Source organism: Oculina patagonica, chromosome 2 (genome assembly GCF_052425735.1).
Source record: "Oculina patagonica isolate OP01 chromosome 2, crgOcupat, whole genome shotgun sequence".
In the NCBI taxonomy this organism is placed as follows: Eukaryota; Metazoa; Cnidaria; class Anthozoa; order Scleractinia; family Oculinidae; genus Oculina; species Oculina patagonica.
In genome coordinates this window covers 1,342,750-1,358,283 of record NC_135759.1, presented here as the reverse complement: position 1 = coordinate 1,358,283, position 15,534 = coordinate 1,342,750, and the positions used below count along the sequence as shown (strand labels likewise).

Here is a 15,534-nt window from a genome sequence, read left to right as displayed (position 1 = left end):
TTTCGTAGCCGGAGAAAATGTAGGCGACCGCGAGTTTGCGGAAAAGTGGTCTGTTTTCGGGACATACGAATATGGCAAGGTACTCGTGTTTGGGTTCCTTTATTTTTCTTTCTGCCATTTGATTGTTTAAACATTTATGGCTACAATTACTGAAATGGTCTTCATTTTCTAGAAACCTTGACTTTTGAACAATCTCAAATCCTACACATAGCCGAAGCTGGGCACAATATTCTTGTAACTGGAGAGGGAGGGAAATCTTTTGTGGTGAAGGCTATCAACAGTCGACTGCTAAAGCAAGGGAAAAAGGTTTCCATTGTTTGTGCGACCGGTGTTTCGGGAAGTGTGTATTTGGAAGTAAATAAACAGACAACAACGGCGCACTCCTTTTACTTCGACACATTCAAGTTGCAACGACGCATATTAAATGATAATGCGTCGCTTTCGGCATTGCCGTCGTAATTGCCATTTGCGCGAGGGTCCTAAGGTTGTGTCGTACCATTGACATCACTCCCTATACTATTGAGTAATGGTTTTGCCTTTGCCTCCCCATCCACGAAACAAAATCTTGAACGACCATTGTTCAATTGTATCCAATCACAAAGAGGCCAGGGAATAGCGTTTTCCCTTCGGCACAACAAATTGGTGCTACGCATTCGGACGGCTTAAAAATTTTGGATACCGGTTTTCGTTTGAGGGCTTGTTCCGGACCGTTTGGATAAATTTTCGATCAAATGATACAAGAAGATTCGTCAAGCTTTCCTCTTTTCTGGTGCGTAGTTTGAAAGCTGTGCGATAGGATTATCAGGTCGAAAATCGGCTCGGCGCGGGAAGTGTTCTACTTTGGAGCTGTTGGAGTTTCCACCCTTTCCATATAATTAGATGTATAGTAAACAGCGAAAGCAAAATACCCTTCAATCGACTCAAATTCGCCATTTCAAGCCAAAAGAACGACACTACACAAAAGGTAGTAAACTTAACATTTATTCAGCACAAATTTGTTCATGTTTTGCGCCATTACACGCAATTCTACAAACCATTCGGTAAATTCCATACATTCTCTATAAAAATGTAAATGTGCACAGTCCATAAACAAACAGTTTGTCTGGGCCCCCTGTGAAAAAACATGTCACGAAGGCTACGCCCGCTGATCCGCCCGCTGTGAGTACATTTGCATAATTGCCAACGAGACGGCCGAGCCAAGAGGCGAGGCTGTCGAGGCGGCAGAATCATAGAGCCGTGTGCGTATGAGTCAGAGTGTATAGGCAGAGAAAATCTAAGTTGTGCGTAAGGGTACTAAAGGACTTTTTTTTACCATATTTGGGTGTAAGTAAACCCCATATTTGGGTTGTATTGTTCTTCCCAACTGGTTCCCAGTCTCTCACTCCTTGCTAGAGAGCAAATGTCCAAAATGGCGTCCACGCGGCTCGCTGTTAAAATTTTCAATGTGGTCATTCATCCCTTTACCGATCAATACACCTTTAGGGAATTATAAATCGAAAGAGAATACCCTACAGAATATTCGACCGCCGAAAAAATGAACATCAAGGTCTTCAAAGCGATGAAATAATGTTTCGACTTTGGGAGTCCTTTGATTTACGATCGAAGAGAGACATGAAAATTAAAAGCGGACTGTTGACTTCAAGTAGAGTTTTCTTGACTTATGAGAATGCTGAAGTCGGGTAAATGCTACCTTTTAGTGTTGATTGTGTTTATAGTAATTGTTTGACCGATGATTTATTCCAAATCAAATACCGTTTATATATTATTTGGCACGCATTTTCGCTCCGCGTAGGAATAACATCAATACAAAGCGACGCTCACTAAAGCATAACAGCTCTTATTAAAACGGCATCGATGCAAGCATAAGCACAAGCACAAGCACAAGGATCAAAATTTGTCCTTTTCTTGTGCTTGCGTTCGTGTGAAAACAAACATCGCATAAGCACAAGAAAAGTGTTTACGTCTAGCCGTGTCTAGCCAATTGAAGTACTAGTTCCAGCATTTGAACAAAGTCGCAGAGGCCGTGGTTGATTTTGATAAACGTTTTTCGAGAATGTTCGGAGAAGTGTAGACAAAAAAACAAAAAGGCCCAGGCGCGGACTTGAGTAGCGAAAAAACGGAGACGAATGCTTTCTTTAAAAATATTTATAATCCCAAATGTTTCGTTTTTCTCCTTTATTAGTCGCTTTCACTTTCTTCGTCACACGAGTATAGAGGAGAGATATGTTCTGCCACAATATTTGCAGGGAGAACGGAGTCGAGAACGAAGCCTTCTAACTTGTAAACATCATATTCTTATGCTAACGTGCTTGTGCTTATGTCGACGTTCGTTTTCACTTGGCGTTTGTGCTTGCACTTGCGTCGCTAGTGAAAACCCGGCTTAAAATTACTGCATGTCATACGCACAAGAAAGTCAAACGTTTTTGCTTTCAACAGCAAATGTAATGTTAACTTGAATAAAAGTTTTGTTTCCAAATAATCCTTGACCGTTCAAGTTTTGTTTTCTGTTCAAATTTTTCAAGTTTTGCGTAACTGAACATGACACTTCGAATTCGCATGCGAGACTGAAATCTGACCCGCGCATTACTGTCTCTGATTACTGAAAATTATATTTAAAAAAGCATCTTAGCAGTTTTGATTTTGTGACTTGATTTATAAGAAGTTCTTGAAATGCAACTATCACTTTTGTGGACGGAAACATTTTAACCATCGTTTGTTGTATTTAAAAAACAGTGATTAAACCTCATTTATTGCCTACAATTTGTGACATTTTAACGTTGAAAAGAAAGATTTGTCAAGAGTTATCAATCTGTCAAACCCGTAGCCTGCGTAGCAGACATCTGTGTACGTTTTTTAGTGTGTTTAAAAAAGTGCGCGATCGCGAGATACGCGCGCTGGAAACTACGGCGCCTGCTACACAGGCTATCAAGCCTGTGTCATTCATGAACACCAGAGAAATAGCATTTTATTCGCATATTACCTAAAATACAATTTACCATATTTTGGTCAATTCAAATATAGTTCTATCAAAAACCATTCAATATCTTTTCTTATGAACAAACATGAGTATTTCGCTCGTTGGCACTTATCGATACAACTAGTTAAAACAAGTACCGTATTTACTCGAATAAGCGCCGCCCTCGAATAAGCGCCGCATTTTGGCCAAAAAAGTTTATAAGCGCCGCCCCCGAATAAGCACCGCAGTCCTGATGCGGCGCTTATGTGATGAATTCCGTTTACCTTACAAAAACAACAAAGCAACTCTAAAACCTACTTTGCAGTTTAAAGTGATTGTTTTACCGCTCTCCATTAGTTTTTCTATCCAACATTCTTACAATACATAGTTCTGTAAATGCTGTGAAGGCCGAGAACTTTGCCAGGACAGCTAGCGCCACTTCTTTCTTCAGCAAGAGATGAATACTGACAACCAAAAGATGCTATTTTAATTTACTGTAAAATATAAGATTCTTCTCGGTGGCCAAAATTTAAATAAGCGCCGCCCTCAAATAAGCGCCGCCCTCGAATAAGCGCCGCATTTGAGACGCTAAAAATTTAATAAGCGCCGCGGCGCTTATTCGAGTAAATACGGTAAGTCAATCAGTTTTCAGTTTGGAGACCGTTAGTGTTAGTTTTGAAACGCCCCCAGTTCTTTCTTATTATTTTTAAAGGTATTTCCTAGTAATAATTATAGCTGTAATTTCCGTTAGTAGAACGTGCTCAAAACTGCATGACGATTTAGTTAGGAATTTGCCAATTCATGCTTACTCACGGCTAAATTCGCTGTTTAGGAAATGACTTTATCTAGTATACTCGTTTGTGCTACGCCCTAGGCATAATCACGTAGCTGTACCTTATAAAAAGCGACTCGCAATAGCTTTAGTTGCTAGTTATCCCGCAACCGCTACGATCAGAGGATCAGCTACAGGCTACCTTTCTTGAAGACTTTGGTTTTCAGCTATCTTTGTGCGAGCCGTCACCAAAGTAAGTTTGTAGTTCTTTATCTTATTTTCTAGCCGTGATTGCCGAGTAATTAGCCTTTTCAACGCTAGGTTTTATCGTCACGCTATACTTGCAATTGCCTATTTTTACCAAATTATTGCTCGTGATTTAGATATGTGTAGTGTTAATAAATTCAGTTCAGTTTTTACACCACTTTGTAAGATGTTCTCGGCATCGAATCTTTGCGTTATATTTATAGTTGTTAGTTTATGTTATTAGCTTTTGGAGACACTTTTCAAGTATCTATTATCGAATTATCACGCTCGTTTAAATCCATATGTAGCTAACTGCTATGTCTAAGCAATACTTTATTTAATTATCGTATTTCAGTTCGAACCTACTACTATCACCTACTACTACTACTCTTCCCTACTACTACTACTACTACTATCACCTACTATTACTACTACTGCTACGTCTATTGCTACCATCGCTACTACGAACTTTGTTTCGTCGCTACCTGTGTAATTCTAGAACTTTGAACTGTGATTAAATGTGTTTTTAATCATGCTATCAAGTGGAGTTCGAATCGTCTATCGTCTCGCACAGCGCTATTCCTGTAATTGTTAAGTTTTCTAAGTAATGCGCAACCTTGGAATCTTGGCACTTACATTAGTTCGAATTTGTTCGGCAAGCGTCATTTTAACTTCGAAACGATTAAGCAACCTCGTGCCGTGAAGGAATTTGGCTACGTCACCGAATCAAGAAATCGTCATCCGATAACTGGATAAATTGAACCGGACGTGAATTGGTTGAGACATCAATCACCGCAATGGAAACAAAACGAACACGTGGTAACGCTAAGGGCGTCGTAACTAAAAAGGTCAAAGAAATTACCGATCTGATGACAGATGAAAGTAATGTCGATCGAGTAATCGAGAAAACAAAAGAATTAGAAGAAGCACTTAAGAAATTCCAAGCAGCGCACAGAACATATCACAGCCAACTTACAGAAAGAGAGGAAATCGAAGAGTCATCGCATTATTACAATTTAGTAATTGACCAGGTAGAAGGCCTGCAAGAAAACGTCGACTTTTGGGTAACCGGAGTCGAAGCGACCAGACTTATTAACTCTTTCCAAGACATTAGGCCAGAGGATAGCGTGTCAAACATCGGCACGCCTTCGCACGTGTCTAGAGTTTCGTCACGCAACTCACGCACGTCGCAAGCCTCACGCAACTCGCGCAAATCGCAAACTTCGCGCACGTCGCAGTCGTCACGTACCTCATCTGCTAGCGCTAGAGCAAAGGCCGCTGCCAGAAAGGCCATTTTAGAAGCAGAAGCCGCGACGCTCAAGAGACTGCACCAGATCGAAGAAGAAGAGTTAAAATTGCGACAGCGCAAAACTGAACTTAAACTCGAAACCGAGTTAGCAATGGCAGAAGCCGAGGAACTAGCTTATGCGCAAGCGGAAGGAAGAGAAAACGCCGCAAACAAAATCTCAAGCGATAAGCGCGATACAACAATTTCGACTGGTGACGATCAAGCTCTTAATGCAGACAAAAGGAATTTGAACCTAGAGAAAGCGAAGGATAGCGTTACGCAGCCTAAGGACACCCCAGAGCAGCCACCTCCCGTTGACCCTCTAGTGCCAGTCAACCCGAAGCCAGAAGAGCCGGCGAGTCAACCAACACCAGATGCCCCCGAAGGTGGATATGAATTAACACCCAGTCAGAACCTCAACAGTTCGCCGCAGACCACCCCATCTTCTCTACCAAAGGGCGAAGTTCAAATCCTTCTACACCAGCAACAAGAGGCTATTATGGCATTAACCTTACCGCAACCCGAAGTTCCTGTCTTTAACGGCGACCCAATCGAGTACTGCGAATTCATTCGCGCCTTCGAAAATCTCGTAGAACGAAAAACCTCTAGCCAAAGCAACAGACTGTATTACCTTTTACAGTACACTAGCGGTCCAGTGCAAGATCTTGTACGAAGCTGTCTTACTATGCCAGATGAGATCGGTTACGATGAAGCAAGGAAGCTACTGGCAGAACGCTACGGGCAGCCATACAATATAGCCACCGCCTATGTAGACCGTGTAATCAACGGAGCACCAATCCGCGCTGAAGATGGTTCTGCGCTTCAGAAATTTTCGATTCTGCTAACCAGCTGCCGCAACACACTTAAAGAAATCGGCTACCTGAACCGGCTTGAAAACCCAGACAGCTTAAGGAAAATTGTCGAGCGGCTACCCTATGCACTAAGGCTGAAATGGCGCGAACTCGTGGATATGATTTCTCAGAGAGAAAAGAGGGATCCCAACTTGAAGGACATCTCGGAGTTCGTAGAAGCAAGGTCAAGAGTGACTAACCATCCCATTTTCGGCAAGGTCCAAACCGAGCAGAGGCCACCCTTCAGTAACTTGAAGCACAAAAATAGGCCGAGAAAGGATGCAAATTCTTTCGCCGTGCAAGGACAAGAACAAACCCCTCAACAGCGGCCGGGCAATAAAGAAGACAGAAAGGAACTTAAGTGCCCTTCCTGTAAGAGAAACCATTGGCTATCGCAATGCGAAGATTTCAAAAAGCTAACTTTGAGCAACCGCTACCAGTTTGTTCGCACTAACAAGCTGTGCGTAAATTGTTTAGTCACCGGTCATTTTGTGCAAGATTGCCCAAAACGTAGTTTCTGTCGAATCGAAGGGTGCACAAAGAAACATTCTACTTATTTACACGTTAAAGAAACGCCTGCGAATCAGACCGAGCAATTGACCGAAGCACCAGCAAATACCACCGCGACACAAGCAAGTAACTGCTACGTAAACGTCAACGCATCTGATGTTGCCAGCGATTCTGTCGTAGGAATGTCAATTGTTCCCGTGAAGGTCAAGGCAAAAGGCCAAAATCAAATCGTGCAAACGTATGCCTTCTTGGACTCCGGTTCGAACACCTCCTTTTGCACTGAAAACCTCCTGAAACAGCTTCGTGTCAGTGGAAAGAAAACTCACCTTTCACTGACCACCATGCAAACAGCAAATGAACAAGTCCAGTGCTCACTAGTCGATTTAGAGGTGTCTGACCTTAACGGAAGCAACACAGTAGAGCTACCCAAGGTGTACTCAAGGCCCAGCCTTCCAGTGTCGACTGAGGCTATCGCCAAACAAGAAGATGTAAACCGCTGGCCGCATCTTAACGGAATCAAACTACCAGCAAACACCAATGCAGAAATTGGTTTACTTATTGGAAGTGATGCACCGCGAATACTTCAGCCAATCGAAGTACGTGAAGGAAAACATGGTGGTCCCTTCGCAACCCGAACAGTCTTCGGCTGGACACTCAATGGACCCCTGGGAAGAAAGCAGCCCAAGATGCCAACCGCCAACTTCATTGAAACCACTACAGACTTAACCAAAAGGTTCGAAGACTTCTGCAATCTTGAGTTCAATGACTCAACGTACGAACCAAAATCAGCGATGTCACAAAACGATAAACGTGCGCTAGAAACCATGACAGCTACCGTAAAGCTTTTAGACGGCCATTATGAAATCGCCCTGCCCTGGAAGATTGATCCACCTCCTTTACAGAATAATAGGGCGCAAGCAGAAAAGAGGCTTCAACCGCTAAAGGGACGTCTGCAAAGAGACGCAATCCTGAAAGAAAAATATACAGATTTTATGGACGACCTTCTTCGCAAGAATTACGCCGAAAAAGTGACCAGCGCAGACCTGTCCCTGAAGGACACGTGGTACCTACCTCATCATCCCGTCTTTCATCCGCAGAAACCAGAAAAGGTCAGAGTCGTATTCGACTGCTCGGCAAGGTACCGCGGAACTTCCCTCAACGACCAGCTGTTACAGGGGCCGGATTTGACCAACACCTTAGTTGGTGTTCTAACGAGATTCCGAGAAGATCCGGTTGCCCTTATGTCTGACATAGAAGCGATGTTCTACCAAGTTCGAGTCCGGCCAAGCGACCGAAACTACCTGCGATACCTTTGGTGGCCGGACGGCGATTTAGAAAAAGAGCCAGAAGAATATAAGATGTCAGTTCATCTCTTTGGCGGTGCTTCATCTCCTAGTTGCGCAAACTACGCCCTTAAGAAAACTGCTGAAGATAACAAGAAAGATTTCGATGAAATAACAATCGAAACCGTTAAGCGAAACTTCTACGTTGATGACTGCCTTCGATCAGTGCCAGGAGATACCGAAGCTGTCCGCTTGGTAGGCCAACTTCGTGAGCTGCTCGCAAAGGGAGGCTTTCGACTTACTAAGTGGATATCCAACTCAAAGAAAGTAATTAACTCTGTTCCCGAATCAGAGAGAGCACCATCAGTGAAGGATCTCAATTTCGACCACAATGCCGTGCTGACAGAAAGAGCTCTTGGCGTCCAGTGGAATGTCCTCGCAGATACGTTTAGTTTCAAAATCGCAAAACGAGAAAAACCCGCTACTCGAAGAGGAATTCTGTCGATAATTTGTTCAGTATACGATCCACTGGGGTTCGTATCTCCATGCATGCTGCTGGCTAAAGCTATTCAACAAGATCTGTGCTTAAAGGGCCTCGGCTGGGATGACCAGGTCCCGGAATCAACGCAACGTCAATGGGAGGCCTGGCTTAGCGACCTCCCTAAATTGGAACGGTTTGAAATACCGCGATGCTTCAAGCCACCAGAATTCGCAGCCGTACGACGTCGCGAATTACACCATTTCTCAGACGCATCCAGCCAAGGATATGGAGCTGTATCCTACCTCCGCCAAACGGATGATAACGGAAAAGTCCACTGCTCTCTGATCATGGCGAAATCGAGAGTAGCTCCACTTAAATCAGTAACGATTCCCAGAATGGAATTGTCCGCAGCAGTTCTAGCAACACGACTGGACCGTATGATCAAGCAAGAAGTTACCGTGCCTATTGATAGTTCAACGTTTTGGACTGACAGCACCTGTGTTCTTCGCTACATAGAAAACAAGGACAAGAGGTTTCAGACCTTTGTCGCAAATCGCATCTCAGCTATTCTAGATCAGTCTACCGCAACACAGTGGAGGTACGTTGATACTTCACTCAACCCTGCCGACGAAGCGTCCAGAGGCATGACTGTCGACGCACTCCTAAGCAATGACCGCTGGACACAAGGACCGGATTTCCTAACCAAGTCAGAGGAATTATGGCCGCAAAGACCTGCTGATTTGGGCAAGATCTCCGCTGACGATCCAGAGGTTAAGAAGACCGCCGAAATATTTGCAAACGAAGCAAGCAAGCAAACCGAAGATAATTTGAGCAAGGTCTTCGAAAGGTTCTCCTCATGGACCCGCCTAAGAAAAATCGTGGCTTGGATTTTACGCTACAAAAACATTCTACGAAGACAAGTTCAACGACGCAAGGCGAACGAGAAAATCAGCTACCAAGCGAACGCTGAGAAAGTCACCCCACTGAGCGTATCCGAGATGAAGGAAGCCGAAGTAGAAATTATTAAACACGTGCAGAACCAAGGCTTCAAAGAAGAAATGCAAGATCTCAGACACGCCGCTAATTATAAAGAAACACAAGAAACAAGAAACAAAAACGCAGTTAAGAAGTCAAGCAGCATTCACAAGCTTGACCCAGTCATGGAAAACGGCCTTATCCGAGTAGGAGGACGTCTTCACAATGCACCGATCAAGAGCGATGCTAAGCACCCCGTTATTCTTCCAAGAAAACATCACGTAGTTAATTTAATCATTAACTACTACCACCGGGCTTCTGGACACTCTGGAGTTGAATATACACTATCGCTGATCAGGCAGCAATTCTGGATCATCGGTGCGCGATCAAGTGTACGCAACATACTCAACACGTGCTTCGACTGCCGAAGACGTCAAGCACCAACTATGCAACAGAAAATGGCAAGTCTACCAGAGGATCGAGTAACGCCTTCAAAGCCACCATTCACATACGTCGGAGTAGATTGCTTTGGTCCTTTTGCCGTACGTCGCGGACGATCAACAGCTAAAAGATATGGGGTATTGTTCACGTGTCTTACCCTCCGTGCAGTCCACATTGAAGTAGTTCATTCAATGGATACAGAGTCCTTCATCGAAGCTCTTCGCCGCTTCATTTGCAGAAAAGGATGCCCAGAAGAAATACGATCGGACAACGGAGGTAATTTTGTAAAAGGCGAAAAGGAGCTACGCGAAGGTGTTCGCTCGTGGAACCAAGCTCAGATTCACGAGTACCTGCTGCAAGACAACATAAAGTGGACGTTCAATCCACCTGCTGCGTCGCACCACGGAGGAGTATGGGAGAGGTGCATCAGAACTGTACGAAAGGTCATGAAAGCGGTACTCAAGGAGCAAGTCCTTAGTGATGAAGGTTTGAGCACACTGATGTGTGAGGTAGAATCAATTGTAAATGGCAGACCGATCACTAAGGTCTCTGATGATCCAAGGGATCTCAATGCCCTCACGCCCAATCATCTGCTGCTACTCCGAGAGGGAACAACAATGCCACCTGGTATATTCTCCAGAGACGATAACTACGCCTGTCGCAGATGGCGCCAAGTGCAATATCTGAGCAATATCTTCTGGTCACGCTGGACCAAAGAGTACCTGCCATCCTTACAGCAACGCCAAAAGTGGAACAAGCCACAACGTAACCTCGCAGTAAATGATATCGTGCTGCTTCTCGATGAGAACACGCCCCGCAGTGTCTGGCCATTAGCAAGAGTGTTGGAGGTCTACAGCAACCGCAAAGATGGACTAGTACGTTCAGCAAAGGTCAAAACAAGGACTTCCGAGCTGGTAAGACCTGTTGACAAGATTGTGCTCCTCGAAGCAGCAGAAATGACAAGCAAGGATTAAAGGAAACGTTATCACAATGAACATTTAGTATGAACATTTACGGTTTAATAATCAATTAGAAATTAGAGTTAGCGTTTCAAACCTATTAGTTTATATATTTAGTAAAGGCTTATCGCCTTTAAGGGGCCGGAATGTTAGTTTTGAAACGCCCCCAGTTCTTTCTTATTATTTTTAAAGGTATTTTCTAGTAATAATTATAGCTGTAATTTCCGTTAGTAGAACGTGCTCAAAACTGCATGACGATTTAGTTAGGAATTTGCCAATTCATGCTTACTCACGGCTAAATTCGCTGTTTAGGAAATGACTTTATCTAGTATACTCGTTTGTGCTACGCCCTAGGCATAATCACGTAGCTGTACCTTATAAAAAGCGACTCGCAATAGCTTTAGTTGCTAGTTATCCCGCAACCGCTACGATCAGAGGATCAGCTACAGGCTACCTTTCTTGAAGACTTTGGTTTTCAGCTATCTTTGTGCGAGCCGTCACCAAAGTAAGTTTGTAGTTCTTTATCTTATTTTCTAGCCGTGATTGCCGAGTAATTAGCTTTTTCAACGCTAGGTTTTATCGTCACGCTATAATTGTAATTGTCTGATTTTTACCAAATTATTGCTCGTGATTTAGATATGTGTAGTGTTAATAAATTCAGTTCAGTTTTTACACCACTTTGTAAGATGTTCTCGGCATCGAATCTTTGCGTTATATTTATAGTTGTTAGTTTATGTTATTAGCTTTTGGAGACACTTTTCAAGTATCTATTATCGAATTATCACGCTCGTTTAAATCCATATGTAGCTAAATGCTATGTCTAAGCAATACTTTATTTAATTATCGTATTTCAGTTCGAACCTACTACTATCACCTACTACTACTACTACTATCACCTCTCTCTACTACTATCACCTACTATTACTACTACTGCTACGTCTATTGCTATCATCGCTACTACGAACTTTGTTTCGTCGCTACCTGTGTAATTCTAGAACTTTGAACTGTGATTAAATGTGTTTTTAATCATGCTATCAAGTGGAGTTCGAATCGTCTATTGTCTCGCACAGCGCTATTCCTGTAATTGTTAAGTTTTCTAAGTAATGCGCAACCTTGGAATCTTGGCACTTACAGTTAGCACCAGGCAAACATCGGCTGGTCTTGTGTTGTTTACTTTCTCCGATTCATATAATTAATCCTACTGAAAAATGTGATATCGTAAAATTCCGAAAATGAGTCCAACTTCCACCCCACCCCCCCAAAAGTATCCCATTTCAAGAGTTTAATTGTAATTTACTTTCAATAATAATAATAATAATAATAATAATTTCTTTGTAACGCTGTTGCAGTAATGGCTAGAAGATTATGTACGGAGTACGTTGATCCTATCAGTATTGAAGCAGTGTTATCCAACCGGTTAATTCCACTAGACAAAGGAGAGGGCGCGGTCCGACGGTGTTGGCGAAGTTCTTCGTAGGATTATCGATCGGGAATTGTGTTACGAAAGTCTGATGTCATCGAAGCAAGTGGCTTACTTCAAATGTGCGCTGGGCTGAAAAGTGGGAGTGCCTTTAATGCGTTGAACAGATCGGCAGCACTGCAATTTATGCGATCGATACTTACAGACAATCCACGCGACTCTTTGTTCTCGGTGGGCAAGAGTTGAGATCTGCAGAAGGTACCACGCAGGGTGATCCCCTTGCTATGAGCATGTACGCCAATAGTCTCCAGCCGCTCTCAAGCGCGACCAAACAGTGTTGGTTTGCTGACGACGCAACCGGAAGCGGCTCGCTGGATGACGTCAAAAAATGGTGGGACGATCTTTCCGAGAGTGGACCAGCACTCGGATACTTCCCGAACGCGAAAAAGTGCTGGTTAATTACCAAACCTGACATAGAGGATGCTGCAAGAGAGGTGTTTGCTAACACTGCAATCAACATAACATCTGAAGGCCACAAGCACCTTGGTGCAGTTCTCGGATCCAGGTTTTTCCTGGAGGAATATGTCGGAGAGATGGTCGAGGACTGGGTTCACCAAGTTAGCAAGCTCGCGGAGTTCGCCATATCCCAACCTCAGGCGAGCTACGCCGCTTTCACCGTTGGTCTGCGTCATCGTCTCTACAGACGAAAGCAGCTTACTTGCACTTCCAGTACGTATGGGGGGACTGGGCCTCGCAAATCCATCAGAATCGTCATCTCTAGAATACGAGGCGTCGGTCACTGTCACAGAACCCCTTGTACAGCGTATTGTGGCTCAAAATCACCAACCTCCAGATGCGGCAGATATGCGCTCCGCAATATCTCACGCGGGAGCTAAGAAAAACGAGTTCCTTAAGGGGAGGGAAGAGACAGTTAAGAACAGTCTATCTCCAAGATCTCTGAGAGCGGCAGAGCTAGCATCGGAGAAAGGGGCCTCGAGCTGGCTCACTGTGATACCCATAAAAGATCAGGGTTATGATCTTAACAAGCGTGAATTCAGGGACACTGTTAAGATGCGGTACAGCTGGGTTTTTTTTTTTGACCTACCAAAGCCATGCGTGTGCGGAGATATATTTGATATAGACCATGCAATGATATGCAAGAGGGGTGGTTTTATTATACAGCGACACAATGAGCTTCGAGACCTTGAAGCGGTCTAACTCAGCACTGTCTGCAACGATGTCGAGGTGGAGCCAGTCCTCCAACAAATTACCGGAGAGACACTGAACAGGGGCGCAAACAGAGCTCCCGACGCCCGTTTGGATATACACGCCAGAGGTTTCTGGGAGAGACAGAGATCGAGATCTGCATTCTTTGATGCTGTCAGGGTATGCCACCCAAATGCAGACTCTTACCTTGAACATAATCCTGAACAGATCTATAGGCGGGTCATGGAGGTTGAACAGGGAACATTTACACCATTAATCTTCAGTAGTACAGGCGGAATGGGAACTGAATGTAAGATCTACCTTATTATAGGAATATAACGAGGCATTTTAACAACGCGAACAAAATTGACGCGTAATAAAATTAACGCGAACTTATGAAAAGTTCTGGTTAAATGCTTATAGTAAACGTATTTATATTAAATAACATCAATAAAATTAACGCGAATTTTTGAAATTCGCGTTAATAACATGTATCGTTAATTTCCTATAATAAGGTACTAAGAAAGGAGAAAGCTATGCGAATACTCTAGGGCACGGCATTCGTGGAAAGCAGCTTTTTGTATTTGTACATATATTTTATATTTCCCCTCTTTCTTGTATATATATTATAGTTAGATTGTTGTATTGTAAGCTGATGAATTTGACCGTGTTTTAAATAAAGATTATCCATCCATCCAATACCATGCAATGGGTGAGAGCAAGAGTCTCCTTTGCTCTAATACGCTCGGCCTTACTGTGCCTTAGAGGATCAAGATCCATAAGATCTAGAAGAACACAGGACACTAACAATGTAGACATTGCAATAGATTTAACGCAACCGCCCGTCTAACTTAGTTTTATCGAATTTATCATATTTTTATTTTTTGTTTGTTTTTATTTTTGATTATTTTTTTAGATTCATATTTCGCTATTATTTATTATTAATTACTCTGTAAATAGACAACCAAAAATAAGTCTTATTTGTAATGTATGCTCAAACTTAAGTCAGAATGTATTTTTAGCCATTGTAAATATTTTAGAAATAGAGAAATAATAATAATAATAATAATAATAATAATAATAATAATAATTTATTGACATGGCAGTACCATCAGACAGAAACACATCCGTGAAAGTCACTGAAAAACTATCCAAATATAAGGACTTGGAAATCGAAACAAGCTGAATGTGGGGCATGAGAACGGAAACGATACCAGTTATCATTGGAGCACTTGGAGCTATCAAAAAGGGACTAGAGAGTTATATTGGAAGAATCCCCGGCCAAATAAGCATCAGTGAACTACAGAAGATAACCTTGCTGGGTACAGCGCATATTTTGAGGAGGGTGTTGTCAACCTAAAAACTGGCTACCCTTTAGTGCCCCAGGACCATGGTTTGGTCTCGGCGCTAAGGACCTTAAGCAAACATTACGTGAGAACATAACAATAATAATAATTATAAGTACCAAATAAATGGATGCCCACCCCCCTCCAAATGCAAAAGCAACAGATCCCGGAAGTGAAAAGAACAGGCTTAGTTTTAACAAATGGTAAGCCCCACAGCATGCACTATAGAGTTATGATGCACACGGGAGGCAGCTGATCACAAAAGAAGCGTAAGAGTCTCTCGAGGTATAGCTGAGGGTAACTCTAGCTTCTCGAGTTTTTTGCAAACCTCCCCCGGGGGGGGCACTCAAAAAAGTTTTATACGGGGAGGCTCCGCCCCAAGCTCTTACCCCTTACCCTTTTATATACCATTTTGACAGAAATTGTACCCCTTTCGTATACCTTTTACTGAAAAAAGGTACCCCTTTCATATACCTAAAAGACGTGACATAGCCTTAGAACAGGACGTTTTTTTCTCATTTTTATGTAGCGCTTAATAAATTAAAATAATACAGCCATAAAGTGCGTCTGTTCGAAATATTTTAATTACAGGCCTTTTAAAAAACCTAAATGACGGATTTTCATACCCTTTCATATACCTAAACTTGTGAAATCGCTACCCTTTTATATACCTGAAGCCTGAAAAAGGTACCCCTTTCGGGCGGAGCCTCCCCGTATAGGCCGTTATATGGAGTACCCCCCCCCCCCCCCCGAAACCTCCCAAGTGCATCCACAGCTCAAAACTGCACCTACAGCTTTGA

The 15,534-nt window shown here is 43.0% G+C and overlaps 2 protein-coding genes and 1 pseudogene across 2 annotated transcripts in view; 2 read left to right on the top strand and 1 right to left on the bottom strand.

The window, feature by feature from the left end:
* LOC144642533 (RING finger protein 145-like) overlaps positions 1-15,534 on the bottom strand; it is a 38,090-nt gene that overhangs the window by 17,612 nt on the left and 4,944 nt on the right. The window lies entirely within an intron of this gene.
* Positions 4,420-11,800, top strand: LOC144642523 (uncharacterized). Its single transcript, XM_078501492.1, has 2 exons — positions 4,420-11,267; positions 11,617-11,800. The coding sequence occupies exon 1, from the start codon at positions 4,772-4,774 to the stop codon at positions 10,775-10,777; it is 6,006 nt and encodes a 2,001-aa protein (XP_078357618.1). The 5' UTR covers positions 4,420-4,771; the 3' UTR covers positions 10,778-11,267; positions 11,617-11,800.
* Positions 12,114-13,727, top strand: LOC144640506 (uncharacterized; annotated as a pseudogene).